The sequence below is a fragment of the Lycorma delicatula genome, chromosome 8 (assembly GCF_047948215.1).
Source record: "Lycorma delicatula isolate Av1 chromosome 8, ASM4794821v1, whole genome shotgun sequence".
Lineage (NCBI taxonomy): Eukaryota > Metazoa > Arthropoda > Insecta > Hemiptera > Fulgoridae > Lycorma > Lycorma delicatula.
Window position 1 is genome coordinate 132,897,771 of NC_134462.1, and position 19,892 is coordinate 132,917,662.

At 28.1% G+C, this 19,892-nt stretch overlaps 1 protein-coding gene across 19 annotated transcripts in view; it reads left to right on the top strand.

Annotated features, from left to right (window-relative positions):
- The window catches only part of LOC142329075 (uncharacterized), a 459,789-nt gene that overhangs the window by 390,368 nt on the left and 49,529 nt on the right, over nucleotides 1-19,892 (top strand). For 18 of the 19 annotated variants that reach the window (XM_075373397.1, XM_075373398.1, XM_075373399.1 and 15 more), the window contains 4 exons: nucleotides 3,707-3,852; nucleotides 4,041-4,144; nucleotides 11,215-11,286; nucleotides 18,983-19,139. In XM_075373397.1, coding sequence (XP_075229512.1) covers nucleotides 3,707-3,852; nucleotides 4,041-4,144; nucleotides 11,215-11,286; nucleotides 18,983-19,139 — 479 coding nt within the window. The remainder of the gene's footprint in view (nucleotides 1-3,706; nucleotides 3,853-4,040; nucleotides 4,145-11,214; nucleotides 11,287-18,982; nucleotides 19,140-19,892) is intronic. The other variant, XM_075373381.1, reaches the window with a different exon arrangement.

Genomic DNA, 19,892 nt, shown 5'->3' on the forward strand with positions numbered 1-19,892 from the left:
GCGATATAAAATGCCGAATAGCACAGATGAAACAAGCCTTCAGTCAGAAATATAATTTGTTTACATCAAAAATTAATTTGTCAGGAAAAGAATTTTGAAAGTATATGTTTGGAGCGTAGCTTTATATGGAAGTGAAACTTGGAAGATTGGAGTACCTGAGAAGAAAAGATTAGAAGCTTTAGAAATGTAGTGCTATAGGAGAATGTTAAAAATCAGATGGGTGGATGAAGTGACAAATGAAGAGGTGCAGCGGAAAATTGAAGAAAGAAGCATTTGGAAAACATAGTTAAAAAAAGAGGTAGAGTTATAGGCCACATATTAAGGCATCCTGGAATAGTCACTTTAATATTGGAGGGACAGGTAGAAGGAAAAAATTGTGCAGGCGGCAATGTTTGGAGTATGTAAAACAAATGATGTGGATGTAGGGGGTATACCAAAATGAAATAGCACCAGGTAGGGAATTTTGGAGAGCTGCATCAATCCAGTGAAATGACTGAAGACAAAAAAAAAATTGTATATATGTAAAAACCTTTAATGTGTAATTTTGGAATTTTAATTTTAATCAACTGATGGTTAAGAATTCCTTGAAAGCGCTATTGATATATATATATAGTTTTTTTCAGCCTTTGCTAAGTACAGAATTAGAGAACACTCTTATCTTTGCTTTTTTATGTTCATGAAAATGAACATAAAAAAGGCCCAAGCCCAGCCCATCTTATTTTTTTGATATGACATTTGATATTTTTTATTTTAATAAATTCTTCTGTGTTCGCATTTACATATTAATTTTAGCTTTTTACATTGTATTTTGTAAAAGTTATTTGTTCAGTCAAGAAAATGAAAAAGTATTGCAATAACTATTAATTTATGAATATCTTATTGTTTGCCAATTTAAATAATTTTAATATGAATGTCCCCCATCAAATTCTGTTTGCAGATTTATAAGGCTGAATTTGTTTCTAATTTTTTATTACTATTTTCATGTTCAATTTACATCTATTTCTAAATTATCTTCTAAGCTAGTTATATTATTTATTTAACAGTCTGCTATATTTGAGAAACCCATTTTTCTATTTTTAAATGATCTAAAATGTTCATTAAATGTATTTTAAAGGACCTATTCGTTTTATTAATATATATCTATATATTTTTGAAATTGTTGCATTTTATTTTATAAATACTGAAAGAATCATATTTATTTTTTACTTTTTTATTATAATATTTTAAATGTTTTATTATATGGTTATCAGGCCTATAAGCAGGTTATATTTTTTTTATTATGTGCATCAATCAGGTTTTCTATAATTTTATTTGTGTAGGAGTATTTTATTTAAATAGTTTCACTATTTTTATTTTTATTTGTGGGTATTAATGATATAGTAATGTTTGTGTTATTGAAAAATTCTGAATTATATTTTTTATATATATTATCAATTAATGATGTACGATATCCATTTTTTATAACTATATTTTTATACTATTTTTTTCATTATGCAATTCCTGTATATCGTTTATGTATTTATTGCTGTATTTATCATGATTTTAAAAATATTCATTTTTGGGATCAAGGATGCAAACAGAATTTGATGGGGACATTCTTATTAAAATTATTTATTTGCATACAATGATAAGATATTGATAAATTAATAGTTATTGCAATACTTTTTTATTCTCTTGACTGAAATTTTTTAAATGTTTTAAATTTGATTAACAAACAATTTTTACAAAATAAAATGTAAAAAGTTAAATTGTGTGAATGTAAACAAAGAATTTATTAAAATAAAAAATGCCACTGAAGATAGGCTTGAGCCTGAAAATATTTTGATTGACATAAAAAAGTAAGTGTTCTCTAATTTGTACTTGTATACAACTGAAAAAGTTTAAACTTTTAAATTAAGGTGTACTACAAATTCACCATACAGTGATTCTATGATTTTTTCCAAAAGTTATACTGGTAGCAGTTTTTAATGGATGCCTGTTAAAATAAAAAAAAATTATGATCTAACACATATAATATTTTTTTAATAAGAAGAATGTTATTGCAAAATGTTGTGAAAATTAGAAAACATGTTTTCTGTGTTGTGTTAAAATACAACTCTGTGTATTCAATTTTCAGTCAAAATGTCGTGACATGATCCAATTGAGATGCCAACTTCTTCTGCAAATTCTCTGACAAGTCAATTGGCGATATGCATGCACCAGATTGTTGATTTTCTAAATGTGGGTGTCGGTTTGTCGAAGGCCTTCCTGATTGATGGTCATCAGTTGACTGACAACCACTTTTAAATCGAAGACCGTAACATTGTATACGGTCTAGATCATCATTTCTGTAAACTTTTTCGAAAAGTTGAAATGTTTCTGTGAAAGTTTTTTCCAGTTTCATGCAAAATTTTATGTTGTATTGTTGCTCCTATTCTTACTTTACGTTGTAAAAATTGCACATTACAAAAATTGCTAATAACACTTGACACATATTGCACTCTTATAACAATAACAAGAAAATTTAACAAGATACCAACAATCCAAGAACATGTGGTTACAGAGGAGGTTATGCGAAACACAATGCTGCCAACTGCACATCACTAAATATCTTAGTTGGTGCGTAATTAAAAATGTTCGGTTATTTTCTCAACAGACTTTGTATGTGCGCGCGCATGTGTGTGTGTGTGTGTGTGTGTGTGTGTGTGTGTGTGTCTCTCTCTCTCTCTCTCTCTCTCTCTCTCTCTCTCTCTCTCTCTCTCTCTCTCTCTCTCTCTCTCTCTCTCTCTCTCTCTCTCTGTGTGTGTGTGTGTGTGTGTGTGTGTGTGTGTGTGTGTGTGTGTGTGTGTGTGTGTGTGTGTGGTTTGTTTGTAAGTAAGAATGTCGAAAAATATAAGTAGCTCTCAATTGTATATTACTGATATATAGTTGGTCGCTCAGTTCCAGTTAGGTTTGTGTAATATACAGTTTTTCTTAATTATGTTTAATATTGTCAAAAAATACTGTTTTTAAATGAAAAAAAGCACACACATTTTATCATTTAAGAGCTTAATAATTATTCTTAATTACTGTTTTGATCCTGGGCAAGACTGTAAACTGAAAAGGAGATTATTGTTCTGTTATTGAATCCTGTTTATATTTTTGTATTCTATGTACTATAAAAGAAGTGTCAAAAGTTTTCAGTGACATTATGAAGTGCTTATTTTGTTACATATCATTATGGTTTAGTGCTTTTACTGGATATATATTTTATATTGTTCTTCTAATTTGCTGTCTTTGTCACAAAGTTTTACTCTTGTTTTCAAAATACCTGTATTGTTGAGAAAACATTCATCCTAAAAATTGAGCAGTGTAAAATAAAAAAGTCGCTGACCAGATCCATTATATATTAATTACCATAGATCACTGAAGTTAGAAATTAAGTGTTGGATGTTTGTATGTTTAATGTTTAATAAGTATAGCAGTTAAAACAATAGATAAAAAGTGACTGAAGAAAATTACAGATGTTTACAAATCAAGAATAAAGCATAAATGAAACAAAAGTTGCCTGCTGCTGCTGCTGCCTCATCTGTAGTCATATGTTTGTAATGCTTGAACATAACGAATTGTTCTGTCAGGGTATTGCTGTAAATTTTATTTTATCTAAATTTCTGTGGAAACATTTATTTCATCTTTAATAATATATAATAATAAATATTTTAACTGAGTTCTTTGGTTTTATTTTCAGGGTAGTACTGAATCACTTAACCCTGGTGTCAATCCATCATGCAAATCTTGTGGAAAGACTGTTTTTGCTATGGAACAAATTAAAGCTGAAAGATGTGTTTGGCACAAGAATTGTTTTCGTTGTAAAGAATGCAACAAGCAGTTGACGTAAGTTTCTATAAAAATTTTTCATTTTCTGTTTAGCTAATATGAATGTTTAAATCACAAATTAGTGTGAATTATAATGAATAATATGAATTTTAATGAAATTAGAATCAAAACTGGTAGTTCCTATAATTGATAATATAATATGATGCAATTTTGTGTAATTTTAATTGAAGTGATAACATTTTTAGGTTGGATATCTATAGCAGTCATGAAGGCCAGTTGTATTGTAAACCACATTTCAGAGAATTATTCAAACCAAAGGCAGTTGTTGATAACAATGAAGATGAACCAGGTGAGTTATTTTCACTATTATGTAAATTAATTAATTTTATATACCATGAGGTACACCTAGATAAATGGAACAAATAGGAGAAATTTGTCCGGTGAACTCAATCTAAACTTACTTCACAATTTCATCTATCATAAAGTCATATCCCACTGTTACCTTACTGGATCACATCTGGAGTTGTAATCTGGGACCTAGTCGTCCCCCCTTTGGCAGTCAACCATGAAAGGTCTTTTTAAGCTCCACCAGCTGAACCAAGCAACACCAGAGTTCAGAGAAGGCAGCACTCGAATATGGTGGGCTGCCACTTAGAAGTAACATGTGATCAGAAGCATTGGAATGTCCTAATACCACACACATGAACAAGGACAACACAAAATCCAAAATCAAAGTGAAGCAAATCGCCTACATTCCCACACACAATATAAACTCACTCATGTAGACTGGTAAACTAAAAAAAAACACCTAATGGACCAACAAAAAATTCTCATCATGGGATTGTAAGAAATAAGAAACACCAATTAGGACGCCATGGAATCTTAAGGATTTAGGCTCTACAAAGGTATACCTGGAAAGAGAGTAATGAAAAGTGTCCCACAGTTTGGAACAGGCTTTTTGGTCAGCCTTAAAATTGTAATGTCTGTACCAGAATTAGAATTCCCAAGAAGTATTAGAAGTCACAATCCCCTCAAATCTCAACACTCACCCTAAAAGCATGTAGATGTACACTGTAATAAACACCCATGCCCCACAATAACAAAAACAAATCTCCAAAAGACCATAAAGAAACAGAAAAGTTTTGTGACCAATTTAACCAGACTGTAAAGAACTTCCCTAAAAATTATGCTAAACTAGTGGAGAATACAATGCTCAACTAGGCTGAGAAAGAAGATACTGTGACATCTTTGGAAAATTGCCTGACCAAAAGAGAACAACTGCAAATGAACAGACTCATCGATCTCTGTAGAAAACCACAACCTAATCCTGAAATTCACATTTTTTAAGCGAAACCTCAACCTGAAAAACCCCCATAGCTATAAGGGAGAATGACAACTAGTTTATGTCTTCATGGACAAACACCCCACTACAAAGAGATCTACAACATAAAACTCATTCAAATAAACACAGGCTCAGATCACTATGTAGTCAAAATTAAAGTTAAATTCACTCCCGAAGGACGCAACAAAACCAAGCTCCTAAAACTAAAAGAAATATAGATAACAGAAAAAATACAGTTGCAGTTATACTCAGAATATCTAGAATAGAACCCTGTATAAAGCATCAATGGTGGAACAGCGAATGTGACTGAACAGTGAAGAAGGGACAATCAAACATTGCTATTTCACCTATCCTAAAAATCAGAAAAATCCTTCCAAAATCTAGTAAAACAGAGAAAAGAAACCACCTGAACCATAAGGAAAATAAATAAAGACAAATGCAGAAATCGAAGCTAAATATTTTAACAAACTCCTAGTTGCAAAGAACTGACAGAATTCCGAAACTTTGACACCAGCACCCAATAATACCACCACCAGAAAACATCAACCCTCCCACAATAGAAGTTATCTACCAAGCACTGGGTGAGATGAAGAATTAGAAAGTGGTGGGAGAAGATCAGACCTTTGAAAAATAGGCCAAAAAATCAAAACACTGCCTTGGTTTCACCAAAAACCTGGGACTGCTAGCAAACTACAATGATGAAGCTAAAACACAGATATTAGAACTTCAAAACATTGCAAATATAATTGGCGTCAAAATATCATTTGAAAAGACAAAAATTATGTCTCAAAAACCAACACAATTAAAACAAGTAATCATAAACAGTAATAAAGTTAAAATAGTAACCAATTTAAATACCTCTGAGAAATAATAATGAAATGACCTAAACAAAGAACCCTCAATTCAAACAAGAACAAACACAAAAATTAACTTGGTACACCTACAGTAAAAATGTTTATTCATAGATGCAAAAAGAAGACACTACAACATAATTATAAAACCAGAAGCCACGTATGCAACAGAAATATTCTTCTATCTGAACGAACAAAGACTGACAGACTCCAGAAAATCGAAAGAGGAATTGGAAGAACCTGCATTAACAAAAAGTACCATAATGATAGGCAGTAATGGACCGTACCCAACAAAGTTGTGTGTAGAGTTAGAATCCATCATTGATAACATGTCTAAAAAGAAACTAGGATTCTTTGGACACGTCATGAGAATGCAAGATTCAATACTTCTGTAATAGCTAGTACAGTAGTCTTCACTTAAAAACTACCAAGATAGGTTGCAGATTGATCAGAGAAATAAGAGAGGGTCTGAAGGAAATTGACCTTTCACCAGAAGACACCACAGACAAGATAAAATTAAACAAAAAAAATCAAGGACTGATACAATGGTTCACACAAGAAAGAAACTCTCAAAATGAGCATTTCAGCATCAGAAAGTGCTCTGAGATCCAAACGTATGAAAAAGTAACTGATCCTTTGCGGCTGTAAAAGATAAAATATATAAATATTTGGTGGTAGAAAATTTTGTCTCTTTCTGAAAGTTTGTTTTAATGGGTTTTACAAAACTTCTGCGTTATTAATAATTTTAAACGTTCTCTGTGATGTAGTAAGCAGTATTTATCATGCCTAGTACAGTCATATAAAGGATATAGTACCTGCCAATCAAATGTTATATTTTGAATGAATTGTGGGATTGTGAAAGAATACTATTCAAAAAGTGTTACAGAATTTTCCCTTTTACAGAATTTTTTTTTGTAGGTAATAATGAAAACATTCTATAATTAGATTACAATAAATTCACTGCAAACATTGTATTTATCCTTTATTTAATATTTTACCCTTTCAATCTGTTCATTTCATCTGTTGTGGTAACATGTTCCATGTTGGATTGTTTAGATTCAATGAGATATGAGATATTAATAATTACAAAGGGTTTGGCTTTATTTATTTTCCTTTATCCAACGTTTTTGAATGTTTGATACTGTTTAAATTAATGTCAAATGAATTTTTATTATACTGGTGTCTTGAAATAGAAAAATATAATTTAATATAAATAAATCACATCAAAAACTTAATAAATCATGTTTTTCAAATGCGATGTATTTTTGCCTTCTTAATTTGCTATTTTTTTCTATGTTTTGGACAAAGAAAAAGATTTTTTACTACTAGTTAATGTGATTTTATAATTGTATATATTGAGAGTAATTAATTGAGATTAAGTTGTCAAGTGGCTTAACATTTTTTTGGGGTTTTGTTAAGTTTTTCTTGTTTTTGCTTGAATTTTGTATCATTTTGATCTTGCAAACATATCTTTTAACTAAATTTTAAAACTGTAATCAAAATTTCTTTGGTTCTGTTTTACTTTTTTATGTACAGCACCAACTTTGTTCTCAAAGCATTATCTTTAGTTATAACTGGGGTATGTATGTATTTGTTGTAAAAATTTCTTCTAAAGTTACTACTCGGGTGTATTGTTTATTCTGGTTTTCGTACATCTACTAAGCTATCTCTGTGGTACATTTTTTCCTTTAAATGTATAACTGGTGTATGTATATTAATGTGCAGTATATGTTTTATGTGCATGGAATACTTTACTGTTTCTTGATATGTGGGTTTGAGTGGTATTCTTTTTCAAAAGAAAATAGTAATCATAAAATAACAGTTTTATTTCTTAATGTAGTATTCTTTCCAAGGTGAAAGTTATATTTCTTTTATTGTCTACTTTATATATTTATTTATTCTAAAGTGGAATTTGATGCAATTTCATGTTATTTTATGAATAAATATGTATATATACAGCTTTGATGATATCTGGTAATGATAGGAAGGAAATCCTGATTGATCAAATTGTAAAAATCATCATTCTTTATCCATAATTCAATGTTTAATGTTTAGTAATTAAAAAACACAGTAAGTAGAAATTGCACATATTTTAAAGCAATAAAATGTATTAATGGAAACATATTTCACATTAATAATTTAATATACAGGATTATCATAAAATAATGGTGCGGTTTTGAACATTGTTTAAATTAAAACAGAATTACTTACAGTTTGTTTTTTATTTTTTAAATTTGTCATCTCACATTTTTTTACATAATTAATAAATTTCAATATGTGGGCCCTTAGTCGCTCGACAAATGTCCAAATGATACTCAACTTCTCTCCAAACATTAGTTAACATTCTTCATTTATGGTTGTCATTGCTTCGTTAATCCTTTTTTTTAAGTGGTTTAGGTCATGAATTTTTTGTTTATAAACAACGCTTTTGATGTACTCCTACAAGAAAAAATCGCAAGGTGTCAGGTCTGGACTCCTTGGAGGCTAAAGTATGGGTCCTTGCCGGCCTATCCATCGATCTCCAAATTTTTTGTTCAAAGCATCTGTGACCAATGCATTGAAGTGCGGGGAGGCACCATCTTGTTGGAAATGAAGTTGATGAGGAAAGCAACTTCTTCATCCAGCTGAGAAAAGCAATAATTGGTTAATATGTCAAGAAACACAACTCCATTAATTGTTTTTTCAGCAAAGAAGAAAGGCCCTATTACACAATTTTTCATCACACCACACCACACCAAACATTAACTTTAGGCGAATTGCGTTGTTTCTCAATAATTGCGTGTGGGTTTTCAGAGCCCCATATTCGTGAATTGTGTCTGTTAACACATTCATTCACATGGAATGTAGCTTCGTCTGTAAAAATTATATCATTAGAAATGATACGTTTTCACTTATTCTGTCCAACATTTCAACAGCGAAATTGTAACGTTCTACACCATCATCGGGTTTCAATTCCTGCAGTATCTGGATTTTATAAGCGTGTAATTTCAGTTTTTTATGTAAAACTGTTGATTTTGGAATACCTAATTCGACGCTTCGACGGGGGATGGACTTCCCAGGACTACTAATTGCCGATTGTCTAATTAGTTCAACCATTTCGTCTGGTACACTTGGTCTGCCGGTTGATTTCTGTTTCTTAACCGATCCAGTTTCTTCGAATCGTTTGAACCAACGTGTTATGTTATTTTTGTGTGGTGGATCTCTTCCGAATTCACGTTGAAACGCATGTTAAACTAAAATTACGGATTTTAATTCAGCCATCAATAAAACACACTTTGCTTTGTCTTTATCCGAGAACATAGTAACTCACTAAACTCACCGCAACAACAATACAAGAACTGACATTGTGGTTACAACTGCTGATAAACAAACTTTTGGGTTGGAGGCTTTCAGGGATACCAATACAACATCTAGAAATTTCCCTACAATCTTCCTATGAATTACTGAAACCGCACCATTCTTTTATGATAACTCTGTATAATACATGTAGAACTTCAGTTATATCTTTTGGTGATATTAAGCCTTATGGTGTCTGAAGGATTTTTTTTGTATTAGCAAGCATCTTCTAAGTTTATTACTGAGCTTCTTTTATTTATTTATAAGATTAACATAAAAAGACATGTGATAAAAATACATTGACCAAACCAGTCATTAGATTTACAGTATATATGATATTCCCAGTTACGAGTAAAAATACTTGCATTTAATAATAAGATTCGTTCAAAACTATAATTATTTCTGCTGTATCTATTTTAATGGTACTTAACTGCATGTAAAAATAAATACAACACTTAAATAAAACAAAAAACCCAGTAAACTTAAGAAAGATAAAATTCCTTCAGTCCTCCAGAAGATGGTTTGAGAAAAGCAGCAAAACTAGTCTTAAACTGTGAAATGTATACTTGTTATTATTATGTGAAAACTGTGTGCAGTGCAAATAATTTGCAAATTTTTAAAAATAAATGCACATGTACAAATACAGCACCTACTTTATTTTGCTGATAATAAATAAATATCTTTATTAATTAATAAATCTCATAAATAGAATAAAAACAGAATCACCACTGGTGATGTGTCTTTGATCCCTTGGGTATCTTTAGTTTTAATTTTTATTATTGTTATTATTTATAATCTAGTAATAGTAACATTTAATATTAAAAAAAAAGATGTTTTGAAAAAAGTGTTTTCATCTTACCAATTCAGTATCTGGTCATAGACAGAGTATAAATTTTATATTTTCAGATCTGGGGTTGTATCTGTAAAATAACTATAATCAACAACAGTATGAATCATCTTAATGTGGCATCAACATATTTTAATTATACTTATTTTAGACTAATTGATGGTTGAAATTTTATGATTAAACTTAAATTTGTAAATTTAATAATTTCTAATTTTTCTGATCTATTATTTCTTTTTTACTATCGTTACTGACAATTATTACTTCTAGTTACTCTATTTTGGTTTTTTATTTTGTGCTTTTTAAAAAGTGAATATTCTGCCATATTATAAGAATTTTGAATTCCCATTTTTATATGTTGTAAAATGTTAATAAAAGCAATGAGTAAAACAAAATTTGGATATTCAAATATATTTCTATAAACATTTTTTTTTATCATTAAATATAAGAATAATACTAACAATAGATGACTAATGATAAATGATAAAAATTGTAATTGAGTTTGATAAGTTTTTGCTGGAAATTTCTAATTTGTATGGAAATGTTAGTTATATATTTAACAGAATGTAAAATCCAATTTCTATAATAGTGAGTAGATCCATTATAATAGTTCAGCCATTAATTTCAAGTATATAAAAAAATACAAATACATTTTTACATCTTTTTATTTAGAAAATTGTTTGCCTAAGTAGCAAAAATTTACTGGAAGTTTGGTTTTCACACCAAAACTAACATATAATATAGGAATTGTATTATACAAATTGACTAATGTAAATTTTTATAATCATAAGTATTTGATAATTGGCAAAATTTTTATGAGGAAATTATATTTTATTCTAGTTAGTTAGTTGTCTATTTTCTTAAAATTTAGAAGACTGCATTCCAGTATAATGGCTGAATGTATACGTAGGCTGAGCATTAAAAAAAATCCAGCAAAACCGTTTTTTAATATTTTAACTAAATTCACAATTAATCAGTTTATTTTTCATAAATTACTAAAAATTGAAGTAAATTATGGTAGATAAATTTAATAATTTGTTAACTAGTGCGGCGGAGAAAACCAGAAATGATTATTCGAGAAAATCAACCTGTGGAGTTACCACCAGATGTGGTGCGAGGTATTATTCTTATGAAGTCTTTTTAAAGCTCTTTAAAAAAAAAAGCTAACAGATTAAAAAATCATTTATTTCTGAATAATGAGTGTGTTTTTGCCTTATTAACTTGAAATTTTATTAATTTTCAGGTATTACTTTTTGTGAGCTAACATTTTTTACTGTAAATATTTTTTATAAACTGTGCTTTTAAAATCCATTAGGTTTACTTATCAAAAAATTATTAAAATGATTTATTTAATGTGCATGTTCATATTATTTTGTGCTTCTCATGTTTTAGTATTTTATTTGTGCTTATGATAAATATACGTGCAAGTATCTACTTTTGTGAAAACAATTTTAAAAGCATGTTTACGAGGTAAAACTCCTACCTCCTACCTTGTTTTTATATATTTTATTTTCAGTTTGCTGTTAATATTTTGTGCTTTCACTGTTATATACTGATATTACTGTTGTAAACTACCCTGATAAACAATTACTTTTTTTAATATATATATTTATAATATATAAATTATATTTTATTTTAATAATTTTTCTTCAATATGTTGTCTTAATAACTGAAAATTGTATTGCAAATTGCTTCACATTGTTCTCAGTGTTTAAAAATATTTTCAATTCTAAATGTTAGTTTATATGGGTCTCACAGGTTGCATGTTGTGACCTGCCTCAAGGGTTTTTGTGGCTTGCAGACTCAAAAAAAAATATTTATAAAAACTTCTTATTTTACTAAATATTTGTTTATTTATAAAATAAATTTGAAAGAATTGAATTTTGAAACACTAGAAATCAATTTTAGTTAATTTCATTATTTGCAGAGTTTGTAATAAACAAATTCCAACAGTGTAAATGTTTGAGAACTGAATTTAGTCAACAATCTAAAAATGTTAAATAAAAATTCAATTAATCTATTAATTCAATTAATTTAATCTCAAATAAAAATTTTTAAGAAAACTTTTGTTTAGTAAATTATTATTTAAGATAAGATTGAAATATTAGGTGTGTAAATATGAAACCAGAATTTGCCCATAGATGGCCCTAGCTGTTAGTAGTTACCATCAACCTCATCATTGGCACCATTTTCTTTATTTGACAGAAACAATAAGATTTTCATACAACAGCATAGTTTTAATTAGCTTTGTACAAGTCTAGTTTTGTAACTACAAACTATGATTTACAGACAGCATTGATGTTCTGTTACCATTTAAAGAAAACTGTTGCAGAATCGCATCGAATGCGTGTTGAAGCTTACAGTGAGCATGTTCTTGGTAAATCACAGTGCTTTGAGTGGTTTAAAAAAATTTAAAGTGGCAATTTTAGACGTGAGAAACAAAGAACATGGAAGACCACCGAAAAAGTTTGAAGACAGTGAATTAAACAAGCATTGCTTGATGAGGATGATGCTCAAATGCAACAACTCACCGATCAATTAAATTTAACATGAGAAGCCGTCACCACATGTTTGAAAGCCATGGGAAGGATCCAGAAGATGGGAAAATGGGTATCACATGAACTGAATAAAAGTCAGCAAGAAAACCAAAAAACCACTTGCGAAATGCTGCTTGCCAGGTACTAAAGAAAGTCGTCATTTCTTCATTGAATTGTGACAGGTGATGAAAAGTGGATATATTTTGAGAGTAAAGTGGATGTATTTTTAAAGCGTAAAAATTGTGGGTAACTCCAAGCAAAACATCGACATCGATTTCGAGGCCAATTCGCTACGGAAAGAAGACAATGCTCTGTGTTAGGTGGGATCAGAAAGGTGTGATCTATTATGAGCTGCTAAAACCTGGCGAAACTGTTATGAATACTCAACGCTACCAACAACAAAGATTGGTTTGAATCAAGCATTGCGGTTTACTCACCAGACTTGGCTCCCATCAGACTACTATTTATTTGCATCAATGGGACATGTACTTGTTGAGCAGCACTTCAGTCTTATGAAAATGTACGAAAATGGCTCGATGACTGGTTTGCCTCAAAAGAACAACAGTTGTTTTGGCGTGGCATTCATAAATTGTCAGAGAGATGGGAAAAATGTATAACTAGCAATGGACAATATTTTGAATAAAATATTTATCATTTTCATACAATAAACGCGTATTTTCTATACAAAAACTCCGGTTTCATATTTATACACCTGGTATGTTTATACAAAAAATAACTCAAAAAGTTTTTTTTTTTACATACCTTATAGTATTTCAATATAAGCTAAAACATCCAGCTAATAATCGACTGATCATTATAGGCATAACTGCGGCAATTGCAGCGGTGATCAGTCATCTTAAATGTTGCACATCCCTGATTTTTTACTGAAGACAATGTTTTCAGCATAACGATAAGGGAATCTTTCATTGATAGTACATCAAATGCCTAAGCTAAAGTGTGGAGGTGTACACCATCTTGTTGAAACATTACAGCAACATTACTTGTTCAATTTGGTTAACTTGCAGGAAAACGTTCAGATGTAGCATGTCTAAAAAATAAAATTCCCTATTATAGTGGGCTCATGGAAAAAAAATGGGCCAATCACATGATTGGACATCATACTCAATAATCTCATTGGGTTGCTGAGATCCCCATATCTTACAATTATGCCGGTTGACACAACCACTGACATGGGAAGTAGCTTCATCCGTAAACATAACATGTTTTAAAAGCGTTTCATCTTCGTCAATGTTATTAAGCATTTTACTTTGTCTGTTGTGTCATTGTGGACATCTTGTGGACATCAGCTCAAGGTCATGGCCAGTCACATCTAGTAAAACTTGATGAAATTCCAATTTTGCAGTTCCAGTTAATACTTTTCTCAATTTCACAGGGAGAGATATTTTTTTATTGTTGTAACTGTTTTTGATGATCCTGTATATGCCCTTTTGGATTAGGCTGACAGTATAGGTCTGTAAAAGCAGAATAACTGTTTGTATATTCAATTAAAGTATTGTATGTACCAGATTGTAATCATTTAGCCAGTACAGGTAAGAAATATTGGTTGAACTGGGAAAAGAGTGAAAAAGATTTGTGGTTTATTTTAACTGAGATACCTGTCCCAGAAAAGTGAATATGATTAGGTGCTACATTATAATCTATAACTGAAAAAAATCTTTTAAAATGACTTTGTAGTTGGTAACATGTTGGCTAGTAACTGTTATGTTGACTGCCAGCCAATTAGTGCTGATTATTTTTGTAGGTTATGCAACAGTGATGTAGGAAGCTATTGCTGTGGTAAATCAGCATACATAGTTGATGGTTTTCTTATTATTGCAAGTAAATGAAACATAAATTACAAACACCATATTTCTTGTTACCCTGAATTATGCCTTGTTTATAAAACTGTGAAATAAAGGTCGTAATTTATTACTTAAAAATATTTTTCATAAAAATATAAAATGTGTAGACATTTAATATGCTTATAACAATATAGATTAATGAAATTTATTAGGGATGCAGTGATAATAAGCCTCTGATGAAAATTATGATAAATTGAATGTTTATGTAATGTACATATTGTAATATATCATATTTTGACTAGTTGGTCATTTATTAATGTTCAGTCATAAAGAATTGTATTATAAAATATAGAAAAGCATATATCACATTCAATTAACCTTTTACTGAATTGAAGTTTTTTTTAATGAATAAAGATCATGTAAATTACAGTTAATGAATTTTTAAATTGTTCATAATGCTTTTAATGTAGAAATTTATTTTCCTAATTTATAAACAAAATTTACCACAACAATTTCCTTTTAACTGTTCATGAGTATAAACACGCATCAAAAATTTTTTTTGTTTTATTGTGGTATGTTTTTTCCTTATTTATACCCTACCACAATACGTTGTTAAATCGTAGAAATACAAACTCATTTGTCCATAATGTTCTGATGATTAGGCTCATGTTTTCTCATCAAGAAAGATAAAATATAATATATAACGAAATGTAATTTTGAATGTTCCTATTACCATTTGATATATCTACATTTCAGAATGTTTTTTTAATAATTTAAGTTTGATTATAAAATAGTTAACTTTACCAATAGCTGGTATTGTTTTGATGACATGTAGCACTTCTTATCTTTGTAAATTTATTTTTATAAAATGATAAATTAAACCACAAATTATATTTTTCTGTCATGAGTGGTTAACCATATTTATTTTTAAATAAACTTTATACAGTGTACAAACAGACAATTTTACATCTTCATTTGCCAAGTTAAGTTTTTCAAGTCTTTATTATAATTTGGACTATTTTTTTTATTTAATTTGTATAGTTTCTTATTTTTCCTAAATAGTTCTGTTTAAAAAATAGAATGCTGTTAGAAAATAAAAAAGGAAACGTGATGAATCATCTGATTTAATGTTTAAATATTATTCATTTAATTAAATAATTTGACTGTAGTTTATGATAGTGTTAGGAATTCCATTGATGTTATAGCTGACTGTGCATTTTGTTATAAGTATGTGACATTATTATTGAGAAATATAATAATAATCATTTATAGTTGTTTTTGTTTTTAAAAATAAAAAGTGATTATTTCCTACACAGCATGGGTAATTACTTAAATTTTTCTAATGATTTTTTTTAGGAGGTTTATTAAAATGAATATATAACCATAATCAAACCAATATAATTATTAATTTTACTTTTATTTAGGCTGAAGAATAATAAAAAAGACCATGATTATTGTTCATTATTATTTAAACATTGATGAAAGATTTGTGATTACTCAGATTTTATACTTAGATATTTATCAGTCAATTGATGTATTGCTAAGTTTTTCTACCTTTGGTACAAATACATTTATACATTGCATTAATAAATCGAGCAAATGCTAATCCATCCATTCTTTTTTTGGAATACACAGCATTTGTTTTTTTAAATAAATGTTAAACACACAGATTTTTTTACATTGAAAAAAAAAATAGTGAACTGTTTTAACATTGTAATGAACATAAGTTTTACTGTGTACTGAGTGATACAGAACACATATAGTAGCTGTTAACAAATGTATCTGACAGTGGTAAAATCCCTATTTCCTTCATGGATTTGTATAGCTTTTGTTAAATTAACAGATAGAAAAAAAGGTGTTAATTGATTATTTTAGTTTATCTGTCAGTATGTGTTGTTTACAAGTATTAAGTATTAAAATGGCAAGTTTTCTGTATAAATATATACTGAAGAACTAAATAAGAACTTTTGAAACTAAATTAAGAACTTCTGGAATATGAACTTTTAAGTTTTAATTAACTGTAAAGCTGCACTATTATGTAGTTTAAATGTTGGAATATTTTTTTTTTAATAAATCATGAAGTATCAATAATGTATAATTGTCAATAAAAAAGCTGGTATTTGTATACTTTGTAACTGTAGGCTAAGTAGTAAAACTTTGTTGCTTTTCTTATTTTCAATTTTATTTATGATGCTTCAATTTTATTTTCAAATTAAAAAAAAGATTGTGAGAAGTTTATTGTTACTCGTTTATTTATTTATAGGTTTTTGTTTATCTTGCTCTGTTGCTAGCAAAAGAAGGCACTTTAGTTTCAACTTCTATAGTTTTGTAAATATCTTTTAAAGAATCATATTGTATTTTAAAGCCTGTAATATTTTATTAATAATTAACATTTTGTAAAATGTATGCTAAAATATTAACAAAAAAATGTTTTCAGTCATGTAAAGTCACTTCAGCAACAGTAGTCCTTAATCAAGATAATATCTGAAATTTTCCTTTAAATTAATTTTAAAAGACAAGAAAAAAATTTTCCTTGATAAGAAAAATGTGAGTGAAAAAATGCACAGCTGACTGATTTAAACCCAGTATCTTCCAGATGAAAGTCATTAATGCCCATCACTTCTTTTTAGAGATAGGAGAAGTGGAATTTGTACTTTGCTGTTGCTGGTCACTGAATAACAGTTAGAGTTTTTTTTATAGAGATATTTAATTTTAACTGGGTTTTACAACACAATACTTAGTACTCCTATACTAGTTATAAACGCTTACCAATATATTTTGGTAAGCGTTTATAACTAATCCATGAGTATTGATTATTAATTTCATGACTATTTTTAAGAGATTTTTATCTACAGTATTTTGTATTGCTATGTGCGAACTTTAATTCTCCCTTGATCATAATCATAATCATAATAATTTCTTGATCACAATTTTTTGTTCATTATCTAAAGTTGTTAAATGACTGACCGATCTTAAGGAATAACAGTGAAAGTTGATATTTTAAATACTTTTTTAGGATTGTTATATTTTTCAAATTGTCATTTTTACAAGAGAAAAAAAATACCTTATAAATCTTTTTTATTTAAATGTCATATATATATATATATATATATAAGCTCTAATTTTTGGTTTGTTATATGAATTAATTTTATTAGCCAAACTATAAATATCTATTTTAAGAGTTTTATTGTGTATAAGTATTCATATGTTAATGCTGAATGTGATTTTTAGGGAAATTATAAACAATGATAAAATAATTTGAAGGATATTTACCTATGTTAATTGATATTATTAAGAGGCACAGATACTTTTAAAATATTTACGAATATGCTTTTCAAAAATCTTGTGTTGGTCCTTGAACATATTTTGTTTTTTATTTTAATTTCAAATTATTTTTTTTAATTTAATTAAAAATTCTGTTAATTTTATAGAGAAAGCAATGTTTTTTATTGTTATTATTTCTGCTTGGAAGTCAAGGGTGTTATGCAGTTCATATTTCTAAACTTGTTTCACTTGAGTGATTCAATGTCCTTGTCTACTTTGAAGGATCAAATTTCAGTGTCTGGAGCTGACAGAATTCTCTTTTAATATAGTTGCTACTTCACATAGTTTGCATGCCAACATTGTGTTGTTGATTTCTTTTTTTTTTATTCTGTTAATTTTTGTTTGTGCTGTTTTTTCCAGTTTTTTATAATGTGTATGTAAAAATTTAATACTTTCAGATTCATATTTTGTAATCTAATATTATTTCTTTGATAATAATCTTTTGCAGCATTTTATTATCATCGTATATATATATATATATATATATATATATACACATTTTAATTAAAATCTGAGCATATTTCACAATCTATTTGCTAAAATTTTCTTTTGTTAAATTAGCTTTTTTAGGTGGATAGTTTATTTTTATTAAAATCTGTTTTTATAATCAAGAAACCACAGATTTATAGTTGTTTATGCATGCAAATTTTTATATTACTTTGATTTAGTTTTCCTTTTCTTTAAAAATTAATACACTGCTACTTATTGTAAACTAATAGGTTTAATTACATTTGAAGAATGTATTAACAAAATTACTCACAATAATAAATATTGTGGCTTTATTTATTACAAAATGTGACTGAAAAAATCTTATTTTAATTATAAATATTCATTTATGGATTTGTGGAAATAGGATTTTTATATATAATTTTTATATTTTATTATAAAATTTTTTTTTCTCAATCAAGATATATAATTTTTTGGCAAGTTATTAATGTATGTGCACAAATTAGTTAACTTTAGGTTATGTTAGGAATTTTTTTAAATATGCATTTGTATTGCCTTTAATCCCATTTGATTTGATTAGTAAGGGTTTGAAAAAAAAAAAAAATAATTTAATTAAATGTTGAGCTTTTTTAATTAATGGAAGTAAAGCCTGTTTTTTGATAACATTATTGTTTTGTTATATTACTATTTATCTTTGTTTTTAGCGAGTGACAAACCAGATCTTGGTCTTGAGGAATTGAACAGTCTGAATGTAAAATCACGCTTCCAAGTTTTTGAGAAATCTGGTGAAAATGAAGTTGACCGTTCACCAAGTGCAGTTAATGTAAAACGATCTCCAAGTATATTGAGTAAATTAGCCAAGTAAGTATAATTTAAAAAATTTTTATTTTAAAATATAGATTGAGTTGTAGTCTGTTATTAAAAATAAGAAAGGATTCTGCCGAACTGTAGTATAAAATATTTCAAATATTAAATTTTTAGCCACATGATTTCACTATTAAAAACCTTTACAAAGATTTTACTGATATTTTTACAAAAAATATTTTGAAACATATTTCTATAAAAATATGAGGAGTTAATTATAACAAATTTATTTATATTTATTAATTTATTAAAACTAATCTGTAAACTAATCAGTAAAACTAATCTTTATATTAATTACATGAAAGTTAAGTATAAAAATGAAGTAAGTATATAATATATTGTGAAATGGTATGCACTGAAATTTTATTACTCACTTTAAATTGTCTACTAGAAAAGTAAACACCCGTAACCCACATCCTTATTTTTTATGTATTACAATATTTTTTATATTATAAAATATCAATATAAATGGGTTAATTGTTAAGTTTTGTGTTCTGTATGTAATATCATTTTCAAAATAATGTTAATTTATTGACTACAGAACTGTAAAAAAAGTGTTAATTCACTTGAATTTATACTTTTATATTACAGTAGCAAGTAGAATTACATAGTAAAGAAACAACTGATCACAACTTGTAAAAAAAAAAGAAAGAATTATGTGTACCATAAAATAATTATTATTTGAAAAAATTGAAAAAAAATGATACAAAATAAATATGTTAATTTAATTTTTTAAGTTAATTGTGGGAG